Raw genomic sequence first — 24,983 nt, forward strand, 5'->3', positions numbered from 1 at the left:
CCTATAAATAATATAAATAGAAAACAACACACAATGTAAGAGAGAAAAAGATGTGCAAAGATCCAGAGATGCTTACGCATCTCATATCTGAGTGATGTATCTCATCTCCAAGACCGTATAAGTTGTTTATACTGCAGCTGCATGGTGCAAAAGGTCAAAGCAAATGGCACTACACTGTGGTCTGTATAACAGCACTCTTTTTGTGCTCTTAGTGTGGAATTAGTATCCTCAAACACAAAATATTGCTGGGTGATCTGAGGCTAGTAAGAGAAATTGTGTGTGTGTGCACACCAGAGAGGAAGGTAATTGAAAATGGAGTTACTGCTCTTGCTGTGTACACCCATTTCACTTCTCTGATAAACAGGTTTTACAAGTTTTGGCATGGTAAAAGAGAAACACTGAAAAGCTTGTTTGCCCAGAGGTGACAGTGGGACAAAGAAATATGTGTTTATGTCATGGGAAATGAAGTTTCTCTCAAGTCACTTTCAACTTGTTTAAAAATGACTATCTCCAACCTTAAATGTTTACAAAAGCACCTTTTTCTTTCTCATTTTGGTTAGAGTTCTTTCCTGTGTTAGCAAGACTTCATTGATTCAGGATTCAGTACAAGGAGCACTTGTACTTTCTAGATGGTTTGCCACTAATGAAGCTCTTCTTAACCAAGCTTCTTTGTTTTTTCCAAGATCTCATTTTGTGGTTAAAGTTCTAATGTTAATTGTGTTGTCAGAAAGTTTCCAGTTGACCACAAGGCTAGAATGATACAGGAAGTCACCTTCTATATCTCTTGAGAGTTCCTTTAGATACTGTATCCTTTAGATACTGCAAAGAGCTTATCTTCAGCCCTCCGTCTACCCCAGTCAAGATCCAATCAGAGCACATTACTGGTGCATTGCCCTTGGTAAGGTGTTTGCTAGGCTCTGGGCTTGTCTAAAGCAAGGTAAATTCCATAATGTTAGCTTCTGTTCTAATTAGTGAGTGATGAATGTAACAAAGCCAGGTATTCAGAAATACATTTTCTGAGGTTGTCATCGGTCTGGTTCACAAGTGTATGTTCATCATTTGATGGTTGCAGCAGTGACTTGCATGTATGAATGGGTCAGATAAAAATTTCACATCACTTCACTTTCATGTCATCTCAAATATAATGAATTTTCAGTGGAGTCAGTTCACACATTCAGCCACCAGTCATCAAGTGCAAAGCGATAGTTAGAAATCACATTTCTTTTTTCCAGCCCTAACCAACCTGTTCATTTCCCAGACCCAGTCAGCAAAAGAGAGATCTTCCATTCCCATACCATCCATTGAAAAGCATACAACTGGCAATTGTAGACAAATCAGGGTATACATGAACTCCACAATAAATATACCACTGCTATTGTTTCTTATTTGTGGGCCCGTTACTTTGGCTTTTGAAATATAATTGCACAATGCTTTCTTTCTGACAGACCCATCTCCCATCTGTGAGTAGGAATTAAAAGTCAGAAACGTTATCCTGTTAGGAGAAAGGAGTGGGAGGTCTCTTCATCATGATTAATGGGTTGCAGCAGATGGAGAACTCTTGACCCCACAGGCAGATATTTTAAAAAGGAAGTGTAGCAATCCTACTGCCAAAAAAATGCCTTGGAAGGTTAACATGAGCCTTTGAGCTCATAATGAAACACAGATCACTTGTCAAGGACAGCTCTGCTCATTTTAATGTTGTTCTGTTACTCTACTTGAGCCCAATTTACACATTACCTGTGTGGGTTTACACATGAGTTTCTTTTCAGTTGCAAAGTAGCAACTGATGTATTGTGGTGAAGTTAAGTACCTACAGAGTAGTAAAAGTACAGAGTGGAAAAGAGCAGCTTTATGGATGTTTAGCCCAAATACCTCCTGGGTCTAATGGGCAACCACTGGTACACTCTACAGATTCCATCTTAAATTGGTGGTGTCCTACACACCACTTCTGGGTTTGTTCTGGGAAGTTCAAATATCTTGTTCGCAATGAACTCGGGGTCCATTCCTATCCAACTTTCCAGCACCAGTGTAGCTGCAAAGCAACCCCGATGTAAGGGAACAAATGTTCCCGTACCTTGAGGAGGCCTCTGTGACTGCCTCCCCACTGCAGGATGGCCCACACACCCCATTGGCATGGTTGTACCAGTACTGGAAAATTGGTTAGGATTTGGTCCTCACTTTCCTGTCTTATTGTTTGTGATGTCTGGAGAGACACATACAAGGAACATGATAACCACTGAGCCTGTCCATACAGCAGCTCTCTGTAAGTACATCTTGAGCATGGAGATTTCAGTTTGGCTCTTTGAAGAGGCAGGCTGGGGTGCCTTCCTTCAGTATATCTACAATCAGATTGGTTTTGCAGATCTGATTTTATCACAGAGTGAGATAATGTGCAGGTGTGTGTGTGAGTGTGATAGCTTAGTTCAGGTAAGTCATTCTGCTTTATAAGACGGAACCTATTTCATTAAAACAGGTAACCTCATGTCCTCCTTCAGCACTCAGTAGCAAGCCTCAAAAGGCGATGTTTCCCTAATGATATGCTACTATACTCCCATCTCCTCAGATTCTTTGTTGCCCTGTCATTCCACAAAATGGATTTCAAATGAAAAACAGGATTATGGATAGGAAGATTAATTCTAGTCCCCTTTTCGACTCAGAACTGACACTCAGCTGGATGAAGTTTTCACTTGGTCTGTTTTTAACCACCTGGCTCTTTCGCAAAAGAAATGTAACTTGAATGGTTCAAATCTACCTAGAAATCATATCTCACGATGAAGGTCAAGATCACTTTTCCATATGTGGAGAATCTACTGTAACTGTGGTTACTCAGTAATAGAAAAGAGCCATTCTACAAATGTTGTTTATCTGAGGCCCAGCCCAGGCATTTAAGTCTAGGATTGGCTCACAGCTCAGTGAGGCTGCCAGGTTCAGAGGAGCCAAAAAGGCAACCACTGTATCCAGCAGCCCCATGGAGGCCACCAGAGGTCTCCTCAGGGGAAGGTCTTAGGCCCTGCAATGGGGCTACTTGAATTTGCACTGATTTTTTGCTGGCACAGGCTGGAGAACCTCTGTCAGGCTTTGCAGCCCAACACGGAGGATAGGATCTGGACAGGGCTCTGCCTGTCCCACCCCCTCCTGGGCTGGTACCTCTGCGTAAGCCGCGGGGCTGCCTATTTGGAGTGATGCCATGGTATGTGAGAATTGGGGTTATCCTTTTTGGTCCTAATAAAAATTGTCCCCTGAAGCTGATGTTTGCCATGGGAAGGAAGTTGCCATGAAGTGTTGTTGCCTTTTTTTAATTATTCCTGGTAGGGGTCCTTTATAAGAACCATGTACTACTTAATTAAGTTTGCTGTTGCTAAGAACCTTTTCTTTTCGGTGGGTTATAACACATTTTAGCAATGGATGCCCACATTACTGATGGCATAAGAGACAAAATATACTCCACAACCCAAACCAAGAGTTTCCAAAAAAAGTCATTTTATTAGACTGATGCTCCTGTAGCATGTGGCACATACAGAGAAAGTTCAGATACAAGGTGTGGTGAAGAACTAAAATGGGTTAGTCTTTCACTGAGCAAAAGTTTCCCTGCAAAGGTATATACACAAGTCAGAAAAGTTTAGGTCAGCAAGTCAGAACATTAATGCGGATGAAGACTGTAAATTTAAGGGGTTCGTACTGGGCTCATTTCCTAACAAACCTGTTGGAGCAGGCATGTACAGTGGCCATTTGTGGACATTCTGCCATTCTAGGTAACATTTGTAATGGAAGATCAGAAGATCATCAGGTGGATGATGTGGTGTTGACAGTGATCCCATGTTTTGACAGCTGTTTGACAGCTCTGGGAAGGGCAGGGCTGGCTCCACAGCTGTAATCAATCAAGGCCAATGGAGACTCTGATGGACACCTGAGCTTCATTTGACCTTGATGAGACTTTGAATGGACTGAAGAGATGGCTCAGCTGAGCCTAACTTGGACTTCTCACAGCTGAGCTGGATTTGGATTTAACAAGGGGCTGCAGGATAAAAGGCAGCTTCAGAAGGAGCAAAGGGCTGGCCGAGCAGGACGCTGACCCAGCCGGAAGCCGGACGCTGACCAAGAGGGCTACCTGACCCAGACCTACAGGAAGAGAGGACTGCCAGGACCCTGCTGGAGGAGACACACTGCTGGAGAGGAGGAACTCTACTGCAGAAGACTGGACTGTGTTTTGGAGACGGATTGGACTTGGAGGCTTCAGACGTTACCCCCGGAGTTAAGTGGAGTTTTGGGGAGGGAAAGCCTCTGGACAAGGGGACTTGCAGGGAGTGGCTGTGTTTGTAGCAATAAATTCTTGTTATTTGCTATAGATAAGGAGTTCTGTGTTCATTCCATTGCACACTGCAGCTGTGCTTCTTGGAAAAGGAGGGTGTTAATTAGCCAAAAAGCGGGCATTAAAAGGGAGTTGGGATATTTGGACGGGACAAATTGCCGTGGTCGGCAGGAGTCGAGAATTTGGCAGAACAACATTATAGGAAGTAAAAATGCAAATTCTTTTAAGTCTCCCTTGAAAGATAAAGTATGACATGATTTTGTTAAGTATGAGATGAAAAGTATAAGAAATCTTATAGTCAAGAAGAACTGCAAAAGTCTCGGCTGCAGTACAGCTCAAGGTTAAATCCCATGGAAATCAACAAGTATTAACATGAGTAATCACAAATATGATTGTAGTCAAGAACCTTGATCCAAAGACCTGCACATTGACTATCCCTCGAGTCTGTCACTCACTTACTGAACCAGTGTTGTCAGAGCTGAAGTTGTGTTCACATATGTGCTGATGCACAGTATAGAAGCAGGGCCGCTGAGAACTGGCATTGGGCCTGAGGCAAGCTGCCTGATTGGCCTCCCATTCCTAAATTTGTAATGAATTTGTTTTGTACTGTAGCGTATGTTTTGTCATGACCTGGGCCTCCTGGAAGCCTGGGCCCTGGAGGATTTTGCTTCCCCCCCAGTCCTGTGTATGCACAATAGAATTTGAGGTATTAGCAGTCTTTATGTCTTCTAGATTAGATCCAGAATGCTGATTCTTGCACAGAACTTTGTTTCCAGGCATGGATCAACTGTGCTGGATTACATCAGTTGACAGCAATTCAGAGAAAGCCAGGCACTCCTCAGTTTCCACTGGAATCAAGGGGCTCCGGGGCTTAACAGTTCCACTGATTCAGTTTCACTGATTCTGTTAATTCTAGTTCCATTGATTCAGATCCATTGATTCAGTGATTTCCAGTTAATTTAGTTCCATTGATTTCAGTGAAATGGGTTTGCCCAACTTTCTTTGAAGCAGACACTGTGTTTAAAATTCAACACTGATCCTTCAACCCCAGTAAAGTTGTACTTTGTGCTACAAAAATTTGATAGGAAAATCTAAATATAAACTGACGTAAGCTCTTGTGATGTATTTTAATTATTATTATTATTATTATTATTATTATTATTATTATTATTATTATTATTATTGACTCCAGTTTTTTCCATGCCAGATCCCTACTTGCACTTTCAAAGTCAAGTGTTGTTCGACACACTTACCTGGGAATAAACCCCAATGAGATCAAAAGGACTTACTTCAAAGTAGACATGCATAGGATTGTGCTGTTGGTGGCTGTTACCCATACATATATTACATAAGGGCCAATGAAGCTGGTGAAACCACATCATATGTCCCACCCCTGAGATTGGTCTCTTTACAATGTTACCAGAAGTGGCATAGAAGCAACTCTATCATAACTGGTCCATCCCCATACCACTAGAGGTAATATGTGTGCCAAGCCTGTGTTGAATTGGATTTTATCACCTTTTGATGTTGAGAATCAGCACTGAAAAAAGCACTTGCTAAAATCTGCAGCACAAATTTATTGCAGTCATGCTGTTTGGGAATGGTGAAACTGTGTAGCTGGGCATGTCTCCTGAGAAATTAGAGAGAATGTAAAAAAAGGAAATCTAAGAATATGGGAGATAAGCAAACCCTTTGCTCCCAGGCACAACTATATTAGACTTGTATAACCCATGAGGTTGTATCATGTGAACATTACAGTATAAGAAAAAGAGTCAGAAACAGGACCAGGAGATGACCAAAACAGCCAAAAGCAAATGCTTCAGAAGCTATGCAAGCTCAGGTGGAACCAAAATACAGTAGGGTTACCTGCCATAGAGATGTGCCATTGAAGCACCTTCAAGAACAGACCAAGATACTTGTCATGTGACAACTTTGTGATTTCACAAACAAAGGAATTAGAATGGGCAGGAACAGAATATTTTCAGAACACATTTAAACAATTTCTAACATTGCTGCTCCCAACAGGGATATAATATGTTCCAAACTATGAGAGAAGTTAAACATAAAAACATTTTTAATGTATTGGCTTTTGTCTAACTGCAGCAAATGATCTCCCCTCCATCTTTTTTTTGGGGGGAGGAGCCAGACTAAATCAAACCCATTCTAGAAAATCCCAGCCCAAGTACTAAATCACAACATCTCACAACTACAGAAATGTTCTCCACTCTCAAGAAAAAAATGGAAAGGAAATTGCGTTTTAAAAATGATGTTATTTTTTTTTTATCACAAAGTTGTGACCAGCTGTAGAACTGCAGTCACAATGGATGGGACCTTAAGCAACTGAGCTCATGCAAAAGGTTCTCCAAAGAACATAGGTACAGAAAATGGTTAATTTTCCCTGAGGAATTAGCAACTCTTTAAAACACACCAAAGGGCAGGCTGGGATACACACTACACAGACTCCATGAACATCACAGTATGAGGAAGAAAATTTGTCATGTGTCGCTGATCACAACAACAAAGGGGTGCTCATATGTCACGAGGAGTCTAATCAAGGCCTTTCTCTTCTTAAATCTGCATGATTATCTGCAGAAGGTCAGCACTTCTTTGCTACTTGTCCACCTCCACCCATGCACAAATAGCTATTTTACATGATATTTTACAGGCCAGAGTTTCAGCCTATGTCTCATTCCTCCACTGTTTCCTTTTTCCTTTAGGCAGCCATGTGCAGAAAGTGAAAACCACAGAGAACATCACCTTGAGAGACATAAACAACTAATATGACCACAAAACAGTTTTGCTGCCTTTGTCATCGTGGGACTGCGCTGTCTCAGTGCCTGATGTCCAGCTCGTCTGCCACTGAAACATACGTTGCTTAGAATGCAGATCAAGTGGCAAGAACTCAAATGAAACCAAAACAAAAATAACTTTGTTAAGTCCTATTGGAGTCACCACTTGATGTATCATGGTGTTGAAGGTGGTTTGGGAGAGGGACAGGAGCTTTGGCTGTCAAAGCTGGCTGCTCGACCGTGGCCCTGCAGAAGGAAAAAGAAAAGAGAGCATGTTATTGAACAAAGTCATATTGAACAAAGAACATAAAAATGCACTAACACCTCTAATCTAGAGATCCATGTATGCTCAGGAACACATGGAACACCTGCACAAAATCTGCTCACCTACACATGAAACACTTGTCTCATTTATTACAAAGAAAGAGATAGGAGAATGCCATGCATGTATGCTTTTCCCTATGCAACAGGTATATTGAACATTTACACTCAAATGATTCATTGGATTGGGGCAAATGTGTTTTAAATTCTCCCATTGATATGGATGAAAAAGTTTAATATTAATATATCTAATCATTTCTATCTGAAAGTTTCAGGTTGGATTTGGGAGAGAGAGAAGCAGTTGCTTTTTGAGATTCTCATGGTTGCTTAGAATTTCAACAAATGTTGAAACATTAATGTTGCTCTGCAAAGTTAAAAAAGCAATAGTGGTTTGGGACTACAGTACTGTCCCCTTTTGCCACAGTCCCAACAGAAATCACCCCTCCCCCCCAGCTGCTATTTGCACTTGTAGCAGTTTAGGGGAAAGCACAGTTTTCAGGGGCAGACAATTTTCATCAGGACAATGGCATAGAGGGAAAGAGATAATGGCTATGCCATTATCCTAATCTGGATTAGGCCACCATTGTTGCTACTTAAAAATACAAAGTTGCATTTATCATCATGCGTAGTTTTGACCCTTGATTTTAGAATGTGAGAGAAGACACAAAGTACAAAACAGAGACAATGGTTTGCTTATAGCTAGAACAAAAAGTTCCAGAAAAAGTTAACGTATTTTTCGCTCCATAAGACACACTTCCCCCCCCAAAAAAAGTGGGGGGGGGGGAAGTGTGTGCGTCTTATGGAGCGAATACTGGGGGCAAGGTCCTCACCTGGGAGGGGCAAGGTCCTCATTTGCACAGGCACCACAGGGGGAGAGCAGACTTACTTTAAAAGTAAGTTTTCCTCCTCTAAAAACTAGGTGCGTCGTATGGTCAGGTGCGTCTTATGGAGCGAAAAATACGGTAAATATACAAGAGAGATGAAAGAACAGGAGTAATAACAGACAAGAAAAAAAAGGAACTTGGTCAAGTGACAAGTTTTAACAAAAGAAAGATAAGCTATCCAGTGCAGATCTGGAGCAGAAAAAGAGAGACTGAAAGAGAGGTAGAAGAAAATCAGATTGTGTACAATTTTATCAACAAAATACTAAACAAATATACAGGTATTAGGAAGAAGGTGGTAAAGAAGGAGAAGGGAATGGAGAAGTAAGGAAATGTGTGGAAAAAATGGTAATGATTTTTGGTAATGGTAATCCCTGGGTCCCTTTGGGGAGAAGGGCGGGATAGAAATAAAGTTTTATTATTATTATTATTATTATTATTATTATTATTATTATTATGATAAGCTGAAGGAGAATGAATAAGATGAGCAATATAAGACTGCTGAGCGGAAAAATGCACAGATGGGTAGAATGAAAACAAATACAGAATGACAAAAGTCTGAGCAAAAACTTTGCACTCAAGAGCTGCATTTATCTCTGACCACCACAATTCAAAAAGTGTGTTGATAAATTGGAAAAGATTGAGAGGAGACTGGCAGGGATGGTCCAGGGAAGAGATCAATTGAACTGTTGTTCAAAAGATGTTAAAAAATTCAAGTTTTGTCTCTGAATATTAACCTTAACAGCTGAAACAAGCAGTCTTTAGCCTGTTTACTTTTTGGCAAATACCAAATATCATTAGCATTCGCTGTCAAATAGTTTCAACAAATTTGTTAGAAACTATTAAAAATAATTACCAATCCATATTACCTGTCAAATACTAAGTACCATGTCACCTATCAAACAAAATAAAGTATAAAACTCTGAAATAAACATCAAATATTGCTGGATGTCAGATACTGACATTGAATATTTACAGAGGAAGTTTTTTTTTTTGACAAGGATTCGATAAGTGATGGTGGTTAAGAAGACCATAAGCTATAAACTGGTATTTTTCAAATCTCAGTTCAGCCACTTACCCACTGCTTGACAGGCAAATCACTATCTCTGAGTCTCAGTCTCCCCTCCTATATCTATATAATATGGGAAATAATAATGCTGGCCTGCTATAGAGGTTGTTGTAAGCATATCTGTGACAATGTTCCAACATATTAACATGTCAGAAGAACACATAGGATTACAACTGTTATATACACAGTAAGGGTTCTTATTATTTTATTTTGCACTTGATTTTAATTAAATGGGTGCATACACTCTCAAATATTACAAATTATAAATTAGTAAAACTTCAGCGTGGAGGAAGTCATCCCTGTACTTAGTATCTATGAAATAATAGAAGGGCAGTATCTATGGATGGCGCTCATCGCCGAGATCCAAAGCCGTCACAGGGTTCACTTCTGAGGCCTGGTGAAAGAAGACAGTGGGTGCGAAGAACTACTCCAAGACGCTGCTATTACCATTGCTGCCACCAAGGAAAATCTCCCCCAAACCCTTCTGTGGACTGGAGTGGTTTTCAGCAACTGTGCTGGCATCTACCATCCTTGTTTGCAATAATACTGAACGACATCCACCGTTAATTCAATCATTCTGCTAAAAATTAGCTAATGCAGTTCAGCAGGATGCACTTCTTAATGGTGAGGTCATTGTTCAAACTGAAAATCAGATCAAGTTGGAAGTAAATGGTACATCATACAGGATATACACTTTTTTAGGCACTCAAGATGATCAAGCATTAGCAATCTGCCTTGAGGAAACAAAGTGGAATTCCAAAGTTACACTTGAGTTTTGAATTCTTGTCTAATGATCTCTGCAACCTGTGCATCTAAAAATGGCTGCAGCAGTTTCAGCATGCTCACAGTGATTACTATTGTGCCTTTCTCTAATGTAGGTCTTGATACTTCAGAGATATCCTCATCGTTTATACATCATTCAAAGCTTTACACCTGAATACACCTGAACAACATTATTGTTCTGCACATTTCAGGTAATGAGAAAGCATTACCGGAGAAATCCTTCTAGAATAGGGGAAATTCACACCTAACAGCATGCATTGTACTCCCCAAATATTTAGCTGCCGACAGTGCCTGCGATTATTATTATTCTTTTTTTTTTTTTTCAGGACCACTGGTATACATACTTTCAGAGCAACATAGGCAAAACCTTCTCCAAACAGTTTACAATCTAAGCCTGACTATTCAAAACTACACATTGGATGTCTACTAAAAATAGAGGTTTGCCCACTGCTTCTTCCTTTCTTTCTTTAACCTATGTTATGGCCCCATCCTATCCATTACCACCCCTGCCAATGCAGTGGCACCAAAATGGTTACCACTGCATCCTATGGTGGGGGCTGTCTAGGAGGTCTCCTCTGAGTAAGGGAAAAATTGTTCCCTTATCTGGAAGTAAACCTTTGCAGTCGAAGGGAGGGGAGTCCTACGTGGACCTACACTAGCTAAATAGCTGGCACATGTTCACATGGACTCACACTATAGGATTGGGTCCAGGAAGAGAGATAGGATTCGGTGGCTTCTGCTGCTGCCAAACCCACCCAGACCCGATCTGCTCTTTCCCTACCTTCATCGCCACTCTTGTCTTGCCCTGTTCTGCCCCCGATCTCCCACCGCCCCCTCCTGCCTCCCCCAGCATCTTACCTGGATTGGCAGACATCTGAGGGTCCACCAGGGCATGGGAGGGACAAGTGTGTGGGGGGCCCTGCAGACCCAATCTGCGGATAAGTGAATCCACAGATATGGGATCTGTGGATACAGGGGCCCCTGTATTTGCATATTGTTGGAGATAAAAGATTATTCTACATAATGATTAATCTACCCTTATTGTTGGGATAAGACTCAGTGGCTCTGAGTTTACCTTTGGCTCTACACAGTAGGAACTCAGAGCAGAATACATAAAAGAAACTCATTTTAAAAAATGATAATATACCATTAAAAATTCCCCTAATATCACAAAGCGTTTTCTGGCATGTGTGTGTCTTCTAAATACTGTATAGGCTTATGTGAGATCATTTGTGGTCCCAAACTCCAAGAATGCAATCTTACACTGGCATTGCTAGGGGGGTGCGGGGGGTGTGGGGGGTGCGGGCCGCACCGGGTGACGTGCCGGGGGGGTGACGGGCCCTGGGGGGAGGACATGCTAACTTCGCGGCTTTTGGAGCTACCCTGTCACGCCATACACCATTGGATGCAGAATGTCCAGCAGAGCGCAAGGCAAAAAACGGAATTGAAATCACTCCTTTCGTTCAAAAGTTATGGCCAAAAAGAAAAAAAATGCATGGAGCCCTATGGAAAGTGAGCCGTATCGCGCGTTTACTTGCGAATAGGCATACTTGCCATAGTCAGTCAGAAAGGGCAGGCTGAGAGGAATCCAGCGACACCACAATGGTCCCGATCCAATGAATACAGCCCCCAAAAACATGAGAAGGAGGTCCCTGCCTCCCTGCCAGCTGAGCTTGAGCCGGAAAGGAAGCCACGTGGCCACGTTTACTCGCTAGTAGGCGAACTTGTCTTAGTCCAGGCAACGACTGAGAGGACTCAGGGCAGGCTGAGAGGACTCCAAGGATGTCAGAATGGTCCTGATCCAATGAATGCAGCCCCCAAAAACACAAAAGGGAGAAGGAGGTCCCTCCCTAACAGCCTTATGGAAAGTGAAGCAGCCTCATGGTTGCGTTTACTAGCGAGTCGGCAGACGTGCCTTGGCTGGTAGTCAGGCCAGGCAAAGGGGAATATGAGGACACCAGAATGGTCCTGATTGGATGGAACTGGAGTGCAACAAATGCTCCTGGAGTATTGTGTCCTGTTCTGGTGGCCACATCTCAAAAAGGACATAGTGGAAATGGAAAAGGTGTAAAAGAGAGCAACTAAGATGATTACTGGGCTGGGGCACCTTCCTTATGAGGAAAGGCTATGGCATTTGGGTCTCTTCAGCCTAGAAAAGAGACACCTGAGGGGGGACATGATTGAGACATACAAAATTATGCATGGGAATGATAACGTGGATAGAGAGATGCTCTTTACACTCTCACATAACACCAGAACCAGGGGACATCCACTAAAATTGAGTTTTGGGAGAGTTAGAACAGACAAAAGAAAATATTTCTTTACTCAGTGTGTGATCAGTCTGTGGAACTCCTTGCTGCAGGATGTAGTGATGGCATCTGGCCTGGATGCCTTTAAAAGGGGATTGGACAAGTTTCTGGAGGAAAAATCCATTATGAGTTACAAGCCATGATGTGTATGTGCAACCTCCTGATTTTAGAAATGGGCTATGTCAGAATGCCAGATGCAAGGTAGGGAACCAGGATGCAGGTCTCTTGTTATCAGGTGTGCTCCCTGGGGCATTTGGTGGGCTGCTGTGAGATACAGGAAGCTGGACTAGATGGGCCTATGGCCTGATCCAGTGGGGCTGTTCTTATGACCAACCCCACATACCTCCAATTAAGGGGAGAGGGGTTGATTTAAGGCTTGCGTAAAGAAGCGTACGTCCTCCAGACGTGTATATCCTCCAGAAGACACCCTCCCCCCCCCCCGACCCACTACAAAGGACCAAAAAAAGAGGCTTGAATGGTAAGGGGAATGTTTTCTATTTTGCACTTGCAAAGCCAGGTGGGTCTTTATCTGGATATGCCTGAAATAGAAGAACTTTAAACTGGGTACTGGGGAGGGCTGGAAATCTCACTGATTCTTTTTGGGGGGTTGTTATTGCAGGCAGACTACAGAGTAAGCTCCATTGACCACTATGGAACTTACTTCAGAGTAGACATGCATAGGATTGGGCTCACAGGCTGCAATCCTACTCACACTTTCCTGAGAGTAAGCCCCATTGACCACTATGGGACTTACTTTGGATTACATTCACTTGGTGGAACAGGGCTGGCTCCCCCTTATTTAATTATTTCTTTTATCTTAATTTAATTATTTATAATTATTTATTTTCATTTGCTTGATGATGTCACTTCTGGCCATGACATCACTTCCAATGGGTCCTGGACAGATTGTCATTCTAAAAAGTGAGTCCCGGTGCTAAAAGTTTGAGAACTGCTGCAATAAGGTGTTAGTAAGTTGACACAGTCGTGAGTGGGTGACTCTACAAGTTTTCAAAATCACTAAAATCAGAATTTGGAGGAATAATACCATCATGTTATATATCAATCAATGTGTAATTTAATGCAGAATGCAGTGAAACAAACCACATTGAAATATCTGTGTTCTAACAAAAGGTACAGCCAAAAAACCAATGGGGCGGGGTGATGGTACATCACCATGCCTACTACCTGGGGCGTTGCCCCACCCACTGCATGGGGTGATGCGCAGGCCTCCTGCACTGGGTGACGCGAATCCTAGTGACGCCATTGAATCTTATACACATTTACATGGGAGTAAGACCCAAATCCTATCCAATTTTCCAGTGCCAGTGCTGCTGTGCCAACCTATGCTGCTGTGCCAATGGGGCATGTGCTGCATCCTGTGGTGGGGAGGCAATCACACAGTCCTCCTCACGGTAAGGGAACATTTGTTTCGGTACCTTGGGACTGCATTGCGGCTACACCTGTGCTGGAAAGTTGGATAGGATTGGGCCCTAAGTCCTATTAAATTCAGTGGGGCTTATTTCTGAGTAGATATGCATAAGAATTGTACTCTAAGTTAATGAAAATAGGAACTCTGTGAATTGAAAATATACATTTATGCCTTTCTCAACATCCTTTTTTTAAATGACATATTTCCATTGTGGGCACAAGGGCTATTAGTAATTTCTGTGTCTGTCCTTCCCTTTGCTACTGATTAACAAAATTAAAGAGAATTATGTGTCTCTTGATACTCTCTTAAGGGATGAGTGTTCAAACTACAATATAGTTATCAGAGCATTTGATACCCAGATAGTATCAGTTCAAAGAACAAATAAAATCCTTAAAAAAAAATCTAATTTTAAACTTCTTGTAGTTTTGGAGAAATCTGAGATACTAAGTACTTGATTCCAACTGTGATACACTCTCTCTAGAGAGGTTTCATTGCTCTAAATACACAGACTGAATTGCTTTTGAACTAACCCTGTAGGGTGTCACCTATACTCGTTAAGTACCCGATGCATTATTTTAAACAAATAAATGTCACAGTCCCCCAAGACTGCAATGGCCTTATTAAATTTTAGGCCTGTTTTATAATCATGAGCTGATGATGATGCAAGCCTGGGTTGCCAAATATAGCCAGTTTCCTCCTTCAGCAATCTCTACTAATCCCCTTCCCCATCACTGTTTGTGGAAAATGGATACTGTTGTTGTTGTTTTTTAATAGCTTTCCTTGTAAATATGACCCTTGTCTGATGATACCTTGAAATATTTGGAGTGAGTCAGCATCACAGAAGAAAGGGAGTGGGATGATTCTGCTACAGGGATCACTGCCTTGGGGAGATTCAATCCAGGTGCTGGATTTTGCTGTTGGTAGAAATAAATAAAGGGTCATTTGCTGATGATTTATAGGGTAAGGTGTGCTAACTTCTATTAGCACATGGGAAGAATTGATTTTTGGCTGCTACAAAGCATATTTTAAGAACACATCCAAATATCAGTTTCAAGCCTTGCTAGACACACATCCAGTCTCTGCAGGCCATGCATAACTACCATTTCACCCCACACTGGCCTCTCCGCCCATCCTGGTCAGTTCACATCATAAGCAAATCAATTGTGCCATCAGCAGAAATCATGCCAACTACACAGAAGGTGTTGTTTTAAGCATGGAAAACAGGTACAGCTTTTCCGTACTTCTGTATTTCTAAATTAGCACACAAGAAGCAGAGTATGAGAAGTTGCAGTCTGGACAAGCCCGAAAAAATTGTTTGGGGGGTTTTCTGATTCATTTGGGGTTACAATGCAAGACGAGCAGAAAAAGCTAGCAAGATGGTAAGACCAGCATGCCTCCCACAGAAGGTACTCAGAGCCAAACTGGATGTTGATATGGGAAATCTGTGATTAGGACCTCTGTTTTTCAAAAAATTGATAACAATCTGCAACCCCCCCAGGGGTTGCAACCAGGAAATTGATAACAATCTGCAACTGGAACTACAGTGCTGGGGAAAGGACAGAATCAATTTCCTATTTCCTAATTAAATAGGACCCCCCCCACACACACACTATCATTATTTTACCCAAAGCAGAAAATTTAGAGGTACCTGTAAGATTTCCCTGAGAGGGCAAATAGCAAATGGAGGGAAGAATTTCCTGTAATCCTAAATTCATTGCTCGGCTCCCATGATCTCAGACTTATTGCCTGCACTGCACTCTGCTGCTGCTATCAATGTTCTTTTAAAAAATGAGGGTGATGCTAATTACGGATCTGCCACAGCATGTCTAATACACCCTTTTCTGGGAAATGAAGTGTATTCCTGCCAATATAAAATGCACTGAAACATAATATTATAATCTGCCTCAAACTAGCAAAAAAAACAACTAAAGCTTCAATCCTATCCACACTTTCCTGAGAGGAAGCCACAATGGGACTAATTTCTGAGTTGAGACGCATAGGATTAGGTTCTAAGGGTCCAGTCCTAAACACTCTCAGCACTGGCGCTGAGCTCCAGCGCCAGCTCTGGTTGTTGCAAATGTGCCATAAGGCATGGAGAGGTGGAACCACTGGCTCTGGTCCAGCTTCAGTCAGTGGAGCACTATGTGGGGGACCAGCCAGTTGGCCCCAGCAGCACCAGCCAGTGCTAAGTAGTTTCAAGGCAGGGGGAGGGTGAGGCAGAGGAGGAACCAGGGCAGGGGGGGTGGTTCTGGCAGAGCTCTGCTCTGCTCTGCTAGATTCTGAACTCCATGTTGGGCCTTATGGCCTAACACAGAGTCTCTCAAGTCTGCACCGGCAAAATAGCCGGCACAGACTTGAGAAGCCCCATTGCGGGGCTTGGGGCTTTCCTTGGAGAAGGGTATGAAAGTCCCCTTCCTCTGAGGAGACCTCCGGCTGCCTCGGCAGTGCTACTGAATGCAGTGGTAGCCATTTTGGTGCTGCTGCAACCAGCAGAAGCTGCCAGCTTTAGGACTGGGCTGTAAGACTGCAATCCTATGCATACTTTTCTGGGAGTAAGTCACTGAGCACTTCTGAGTAAACATGTATAGGATTGTGCTGTATGACTTCCAGTTAGCACTCAAGAGTTTCCATCCTGTAATATTTACAGAAAAATTATGGCAAACTTTAACAACTGCCTCATAGGCACTCATATAAATGGCCAGATGTTCAGCGATGCAGCACATCTCAGACACGTTTGTTTATTTCTGGCACAACTAAGCTGTTCTTTTCTGAACATAATGGCACATGCTGAACTCATGGGAGTGTATCTCTTTGTCTTTGTTCATCTTGTCTGTTTTCTACGGATTTTCCATTGGTCCTCATCAGAGCTATAACTGAGCAACTGCCAACAGTGCATCAGGATGTCATGTCCAACATCTGGTTTATATTCCTTTTGATATCCTCAAAGGATCTGTATGCTCTGTAGTGTTTAGTCTAGTGGTTTGGGATACTAATTCATTTATTCATAATCTTCCCCCTCCATGTTGCTCAGAGTTTGCCTTAGCAAAAGCAGATCAAAGAAGTACATGTTGTACTCTCAGCTAAAAGTGGAGGTTTGTGATGGTAATTAGCACCTGTGAAAGCTCAAATTTAAATTAAGCTTCATTTAAATGTTTTAAGCAAGACCAGCCTCTATGATGGTTATTAACCTTCCCAAGATGGCCTTTTCCCTTGTCAGGTAGGGCCTCAGGAGCAAAAACTGGATTCTGGTCCCCATGCTATCCCATTTCTTAGATATCAAAAGGCCATTCTGTTCTATGTTTTGTTTTGATAGAAATTAAATGACTATGTTTCTACTTACCGGTGACTCAGGTTTTAAGTAATGTGTGGTTTGAAGTTAAGTATGCAATACAAATCCTTTTGTTTCCAAAACAGAGTTGATTGACAAACTTGTACTGATAATTATAGCTATTGTTACAAGCAATGAGTGGTTTTGAATTTTAACTTTGTATCAGGAGCAGGCCTTTAGACCTTCCTCCCTTACTAATACACTTCTTTTACCCTCCTACTGACATCTACTTTGTCTCATCGCCTTTTCTTTGCATCAGGGCTAAACTACATGTAATCATTAAAGTGTTATTAACCTCATGGGCTTAGTTTTTCTTTAGTCAACAGCAGCCAGTTCATCCAGTTCATGGATTGGGACCATAAATGAAAAGCTAGGGGGCTCCAACACTACCCTCACCATGGTCAAGATCTGTGGGGACCCCAATGCAGTGGCTCTTAATCCTAGGCCAAAATTGCACTGTGACATCATTCTTCTCACCAACATCTATGAAAGTCTCTTTCCACCTGCAGCTTGAACTATCACTTTTGTATGTGAGTGTCTAGTACTGCATTCCAGTCTAAGCTGGCAGCAGTCAGTACTGTGATGTTGAAGTGATCATATTCTACTATGCTGTTATAGTTACCTCACTTACAATACAATCCTGTGCGAGAATATTCTGAAAACATATTGGACTATATTAATGGGGTTTGCTTCCAGATAGATGTGTATAGGATGGCAGCCTGAAAGCAATTTATTTGGTTCCATGTTCAGGGTGGGCAGGCAAAAAATGTCATTTTCCATGTCTGTCCCACTTTTCCATCCCAAAAGACCATCAGTACAAATAGGTACCATATACGTTGCTATGTGTTATACAAAGTAAGGACTACTGTTTTCTAATCACTGCTTATAGCACATGGAGTAATTGAAAGTAAACAAAACAAAAAAAACCCACAAAATTAAAAAAAAATGAAGCTGAGATTAATATAGATCTCCTCTGGAGAAACTTTTCAGTTCCGTGGAGCAAAAAGGTAACTTGGTATTTGTGTATCATTGTGATTTAATGGGAATTTTGGTTCTTGTTCTAAATGAGTTTCTGCTTCAGAGAGGTATTTTTCCACCTTCGGAAATTGTTTAGAACAATTTCTTTTTGCTTTGTTTGCTCTCCTCCCATAGTTAAAAAATAAAACAACAGGAAAATCTTTAGGGGATGAAAATTAAGGCTGAATACACAATGTGTGTGTTCCTAAGATGTTTGTTTTAGGATCACAGCAGCTTCTTTTGTCCCTGATGGACCTCCCTCAGCCTCAGGTTAAAAAGTGACACACAGAGAGAGGGTTGTCTGGTGAATCTTTAAAAGAACCAAGATTCCACAGTTCTGCTGGCTAAAGTTAATTGGTTTATTAAAAGCATTCTATGAAGGTCCACAAATGGCTAATAATCAATGTATAGGGGTGTTTTTTTCAGTGACCAACACAGAACATGAAATAATGAGAATTTCTGCTCGCTATATAAAATGATATTAAGATCAAAACATGAAAAACCACTTATTTCATGAAATAACAGTTTTGCTTACTTTTGAGGAATAAGTAGTTTTCACTAAGGCAGCAAGCCCCTGAAACATTTCTGATGGTGGAGTAGCTGAGTAAAAGTATCTACTAGAGGGTGTAAGTATGTGCAGCGGTTGGGGGGAGGAAGAGATGTGAGTGGATGGGGAAAAAGTAAATACCTGAGCAGAGAAACTGAGAAGGAAGAGCTAAACCTGCCTTGCTCGCTCTTTGCTTTTCTTCGCTTCACCATACTGTAATCCAGAGGTGAGGCAACTGAGTTCTAAACTGTGATCTGTATGTGATCAGGTGGATGTGCTTGGATCTGGATCTCCCCTTTGCCCTAAGGCACTCTCTGTAACAGCCTTTTTCTGGGGCTCGACTGTGTGGTGCTGCACCTTTGAGAAGCTTGGAAAACCAAGCAAGGCTCAGTGAAGCCTCTCTCTGATTTTATTTTTCCATACTGTACTGCACCTTGACCTGATCACTTTCTGTGGCATTTTGCACATTTTATGCCACTCTGGTATGCAAAGGGAGGACACTGTGATTAAAAATAAATAAATACTGCTTGTCTGTGTGGTGCTACACTTTTGAAAAGCTTGGACAACCAATGAATATGTCTGTAAATAAATTTGGTAATGGTCTAAAATGAAATTTTAGCTGAAATGCTTATTGTGCTTTATTGTGCTGTTCGTACAATTTTGAATAAGAATTTGGATAAAAACACATAACACCACAATTTGCTATTTTAATCAAGAAATTTTTTTTGGGGGGGGGGAATCACAAAAAACCCAATGTGTTATGAGTAATAGAACTAGAAGCAGAGAACTCTAAGACCTGTGGCAGGCCTTCTGAGATGCAGAAAGGCTCTCTGCACCTCAGACCACCTCCCAGACACCCTCAGGGTATTCTGGGCATCTGCCCCCCCCGGGTATGTGTGTTAACAATCTGGGGGACCCTGTGGTACCAGATCCCTTAGCTATGCCACTGAAACTCAGAATCCAAAGGAGGGACACAAATGGGAAAGGGAACAGAAAGTTTCAAGCCACTCCCTTACTGCTGTTTGTTGAGAGGTGACTTGCCTGGGTCTTTCATTTCTGATTTTGCAAGTTTGGCACTAGAGGTCCATGCTCTAAGGCAGTGTTTCTCAACATTTGTCCTCCACCATACCACTTCACATGATCCACCTATTCAAAGTACCACTAGAAATAACTGACAGTGGCATCATTGCCAGTTACTTATGGGTTGGGAGACTAGATGTGACCCGACAAATACCAGTAAGAGGCTCAGGGTGGATGAGAGGCTTTCTCGAGTGTGGAAAAGCATGCTTTGGAGCTCTGCCGTCTGAGCTGAGCTTCCTACCACTTTTTGTTGTGTCATGTTCCTGCTCTCACTGCCAGGCAGCAGGTATCGAGAGGTCCTGCAAGCATGACCAGATACCACCTCAAGTACCACTGGTAGTACCCATACCACTAGTTGAGAAACATTGCTCTAAGAATAATTATGCCTTTTTGCCCAATACATATTAGAAAAGGACCAGCTTTCGGAATGGCAGACCTTTTTTTCTGCTTCTTTTCCTTCAAAAATCAGTTCCATTATCTTTTCACACCATATCCAGTTCTCTTCTGTGTTTTCAGCTTCCAAATGATGCATTTCCTAAACTGCTCTGTGTGAAGCCATGACACCCATGGTCAGTGGGGGGAGGGGAGGCAGGAGGGCCATTTGGCCTAGGACTCAAGCTGAAATGAAGCCTAAAACCTAAACACTTAATTTTTTTTTTTTTTTTTTTGCATTCCTATCAGACCAAAAAGTGAAACACTTTCTCATTTTTAATTTTTATTATGCATAGGGAACCCCAAAACTGAAAGTAACTGAGAGGGTCCACTGATACCTTTTGCTTGCTGAGTGCACAATTCTAACCAATTTCCCAGTGCCGGTGCTGCTGTGTCAATGTGGTATGCACTGCTTCCTGTGTTGGGGAGGCAATCATAGAAGCCTCCTCAAGGAATCAGAACATTTGTTCCCTTACCTCGGGCCTGCATTGCGGCTGCATTGGTGCTGGAAAGTTAGATAGGATTGGGCCCTGAGCCTTGAAAAGAATTACAGTTCCACACTTGAGTTAGTTAACTGAAATGATCTATTAGCAGAATTTCATACAGGTTCCTGGCAGTGCCACGTTGCCAGAAGATTGCTGCTGCTACAGGTTGCCTGAGTCAAAGCATGAGTTGATGAGGGCATGAACACAATACGACTAGTGCCACTGAATCTGTAAATATTACTTTTGCTTCATCATAGAAATGTAATGCTTGTCCTTGGATGAGAAGCTCTTGTTAGAAACTCTTGAGATTCAAGGAGAAGTTTTTCAAAAAAAAGCCTTTCAGCCTATTCAACTGCTAAGTTTTCACATGCATTTGAAGATGATTATAAAGTTGTTTACATACCTCCTTGAAGGATTTCTTCACTTCCACTAATGGGTGCCAATGTGCAATTGGTTTGCGTGGATAAGCCAGCATTTCATTCCAATGGTCTCGGCCTAGGCCCTCAGCATTGTTGGCTACACGGCAAACCCCAATAATCTCGTTATGGCCAACTCTGAAAGGCAACAGCCACATGCAGAACAAGCTTTAATCACTATTCCCTTATTTCCTTGACCCACGTAAACCTTCCTCTCCCACCACCATCATTAGCGTCACCAACTCCAATAATAAATCCTTATTACCCAACATAATTATGGAAATTCCTGAAAACTCTCCTCCAAGACTGCTTACAGTAACCACCTGAGATTGATGCTGACTTTTGGAGACTCCGGGTCAATCCTAGAGGGCTTGAAACCCTTACCCCCCCCCCACATCTGCTTGCAGCTCATCTGTCCATTATTTCTAACGTTCCAATGCAGTATCGTCTCTGCTTTCCCTATCTTGGTGCTTTGTGAAACTGGTGGTTATTGTAAAACCTCCATCCCTCCAGTTTATCTCCAGTCCTCACATTTGTAAAACAGCCCCCAGTGTTGCCCCCTTTATTTCCCCAAGAGACTGTAAGGATTTAAGAGCTCCATGAGCGACAGGCATTCAAAAGAAATTCCCCTACCATTGCATCTCCATACTAGCATAAGCTGCACCTGCTGAGTTCCTTTCTGTCATTGAGGCCCAAACTGCACATTGCAAGGAACATGTGGCAGGTACTGACTCATATCTCCTCCCCACATCTCCCTGATAAGGACACTGAATGTGACACTACAATGCTTGAAAGTTTCCCTGCCCTCCAGCCAAGCAGCAGTGAAGAAGTGGAGCAGGGAGGAAAAAACAAAAGTACTGTGATATTTCAGCACATATCTTCAACAAAAGATTACCAGGGAGATACAGAGAGAAGATATGGGTTGGCAGTAGTCATATGTCCACGTGTGGTTTTAGCCTAAGAGCTGAGGCAAGAAGGAGCAACCTAATGCACACCCCACCTACTGCATAACCTTCAACATGTCACAGATGAAAACAGAGAAATGCTTGTAGCACCCTAATTCTCATACTAAGGTTTATTACCTGAGTTCTACAATAGCCACTATCACCCATTGTTGAAGACTTACTCACCATTTACGGTATGTGTTTACTCTGAAATAACTTGCTGTCCACTGATTTAAAACCTAAGTTGTATATATTGTTTTGGTAACAGAAGTTATATGTTAAAAAAATGACCTGCACTATGTTATCAACTGTTCAGAGTCTCCACAGCTGCAGTGTGCCAACTATATGATTCCTCAGTGTTCGTTCAAGTGCATTTACAAGCCTGCACACTAGAGAAATGGATTCAGTTCTACCACCCACTCAGTCATTTAACTTCTGGAGCCCCAGGGAGGGAGTTATGACACCGCTAGGAACTTACATGACCAGAATTTTAACAAGACATCCCCCAAAGGCAAAAATGTGGACCAAACACACTGAAAGTGACTTTATCAGAGACAGATAACAAAAAATAGAGCCCCTCCCCCTTGTACAGTAAATGGAACACAGTCCAACTGTCCCTATCATCCAGATAGGCTTGCATATAAATCCCAAAGGCCTTCTGTGCCGTTTGAAGCTCAGCATAAAGATTTTGCTCCATTCACCAGCAGATTCTGGAACTTCAGAGAGAAGACAGCCATGCTTTCCCCAGAAACGATAGAAGCTCAGGGACATGCCCTGTTCACTCAAAGAAAAATAAATGATTGAAAATCCAAAATTGCAGCTTAATGTAGCACAAGCCAATTACATAATTCACTGATTCACACCAACAACTAGGGGAGAAAAAACACCCATAGTTCAAACGGGATTTAGGCATTACAGAGATGCCCACCTACCGGTCATAATCCATAACAGAGATAAGCAGGCTGACTTGGTCCATGTTCTCTGGAGGGATATCAAAAATTATTGCCTCATTGTAGGTTGGATTCAGAGTGTTTCTCTTTATGGTGGTTTTCTTTTTTTTCAGCCTCCTCCCATCACAGAGTAAAGACACCTTGACGTAAGGATCTGGAGAGCAAGAAAATGAAAAAAAAATGGCAGTGTTGATAACATACCTTCTTCCTTTCCATTAGAACATAAGAACATAAGAACATAAGAACAGCCCCACTGGATCAGGCCATAGGCCCATCTAGTCCAGCTTCCTGTATCTCACAGCGGCCCACCAAATGCCCCAGGGAGCACACCAGATAACAAGAGACCTCGTCCTGGTGCTCTCCCCTACATCTGGCATTCTGACTTAACCCATTCCTAAAATCAGGAGGTTGCGCATACACATCATGGCTTGTACCCCATAATGGATTTTTCCTCCAGAAACTCGTCCAATCCCCTTTTAAAGGCGTCTAGGCTAGACGCCAGCACCACATCCTGTGGCAAGGAGTTCCACAGACCGACCACGCGCTGAGTAAAGAAATATTTTCTTTTGTCTGTCCTAACCCGCCCAACACTCAATTTTAGTGGATGTCCCCTGGTTCTGGTATTATGTGAGAGTGTAAAGAGCATCTCCCTATCCACTCTGTCCATCCCCTGCATAATTTTGTATGTCTCAATCATGTCCCCCCTCAAGCGTCTCTTTTCTAGGCTGAAGAGGCCCAAACGCCGTAGCCTTTCCTCATAAGGAAGGTGCCCCAGCCCCGTAATCAGCTTAGTCGCTCTCTTTTGCACCTTTTCCATTTCCACTATGTCTTTTTTGAGATGCGGCGACCAGAACTGGACACAATACTCCAGGTGTGGCCTTACCATCGATTTGTACAACGGCATTATAATACTAGCCGTTTTGTTCTCAATACCCTTCCTAATGATCCCAAGCATAGAATTGGCCTTCTTCACTGCCGCCGCACATTGGGTCGACACTTTCAACGACCTGTCCACCACCACCCCAAGATCTCTCTCCTGATCTGTCACAGACAGCTCAGAACCCATCAGCCTATATCTAAAGTTTTGATTTTTTGCCCCAATGTGCATGACTTTACACTTACTGACATTGAAGCGCATCTGCCATTTTGCTGCCCATTCTGCCAGTCTGGAGAGATCCTTCTGGAGCTCCTCACAATCACTTCTGGTCTTTACCACTCAGAAAAGTTTGGTGTCGTCTGCAAACTTAGCCACTTCACTGCTAAACCCTGTCTCCAGGTCATTTATGAAGAGGTTGAAAAGCACCGGTCCCAAGACAGATCCTTGGGGCACACCGCTTTTCACCTCTCTCCATTGTGAAAATTGCCCATTGACACCCACTCTCTGCTTCCTGGCCTCCAACCAGTTCTCAATCCACGAGAGGACCTGTCCTCTAATTCCCTGACTGTGGAGTTTTTTCAGTAGCCTTTGGTGAGGGACCGTGTCAAACGCCTTCTGAAAGTCCAGATATATAATGTCCACGGGTTCTCCCGCATCCACATGCCTGTTGACCTTTTCAAAGAATTCTATAAGGTTCGTGAGGCAAGACTTACCCTTACAGAAGCCATGCTGACTCTCCCTCAGCAAGGCCTGTTCGTCTATGTGTTTTGAGATCCTATCTTTGATGAGGCATTCCACCATCTTACCCGGTATGGATGTTAGGCTGACCGGCCTATAGTTTCCCGGGTCCCCCCTCTTTCCCTTTTTAAAAATAGGCGTGACATTTGCTATCCTCCAATCTTCTGGTACCGTGGCTGTTTTGAGGGACAAGTTGCATACCTTAGTCAAGAGATCTGCAACTTCATTCTTCAATTCCTTAATAACCCTTGGGTGTATGCCATCAGGGCCCGGTGACTT

The 24,983-nt window shown here is 42.5% G+C and overlaps 1 protein-coding gene across 1 annotated transcript in view; it reads right to left on the reverse strand.

Moving 5' to 3' along the window:
* Nucleotides 1-7,272: 7,272 nt before the first annotated feature.
* Nucleotides 7,273-24,983, reverse strand: part of SYT6 (synaptotagmin 6) — a 164,760-nt gene continuing 147,049 nt past the window's right edge. The window contains exons 5-7 of the mRNA XM_066625168.1: nt 23,072-23,243; nt 21,183-21,333; nt 7,273-7,344 (exon numbers count right to left, since the gene is read on the reverse strand). Coding sequence (XP_066481265.1) covers nt 7,273-7,344; nt 21,183-21,333; nt 23,072-23,243 — 395 coding nt within the window. The remainder of the gene's footprint in view (nt 7,345-21,182; nt 21,334-23,071; nt 23,244-24,983) is intronic.

The sequence above is a fragment of the Tiliqua scincoides genome, chromosome 4 (assembly GCF_035046505.1).
Source record: "Tiliqua scincoides isolate rTilSci1 chromosome 4, rTilSci1.hap2, whole genome shotgun sequence".
NCBI lineage: Eukaryota > Metazoa > Chordata > Lepidosauria > Squamata > Scincidae > Tiliqua > Tiliqua scincoides.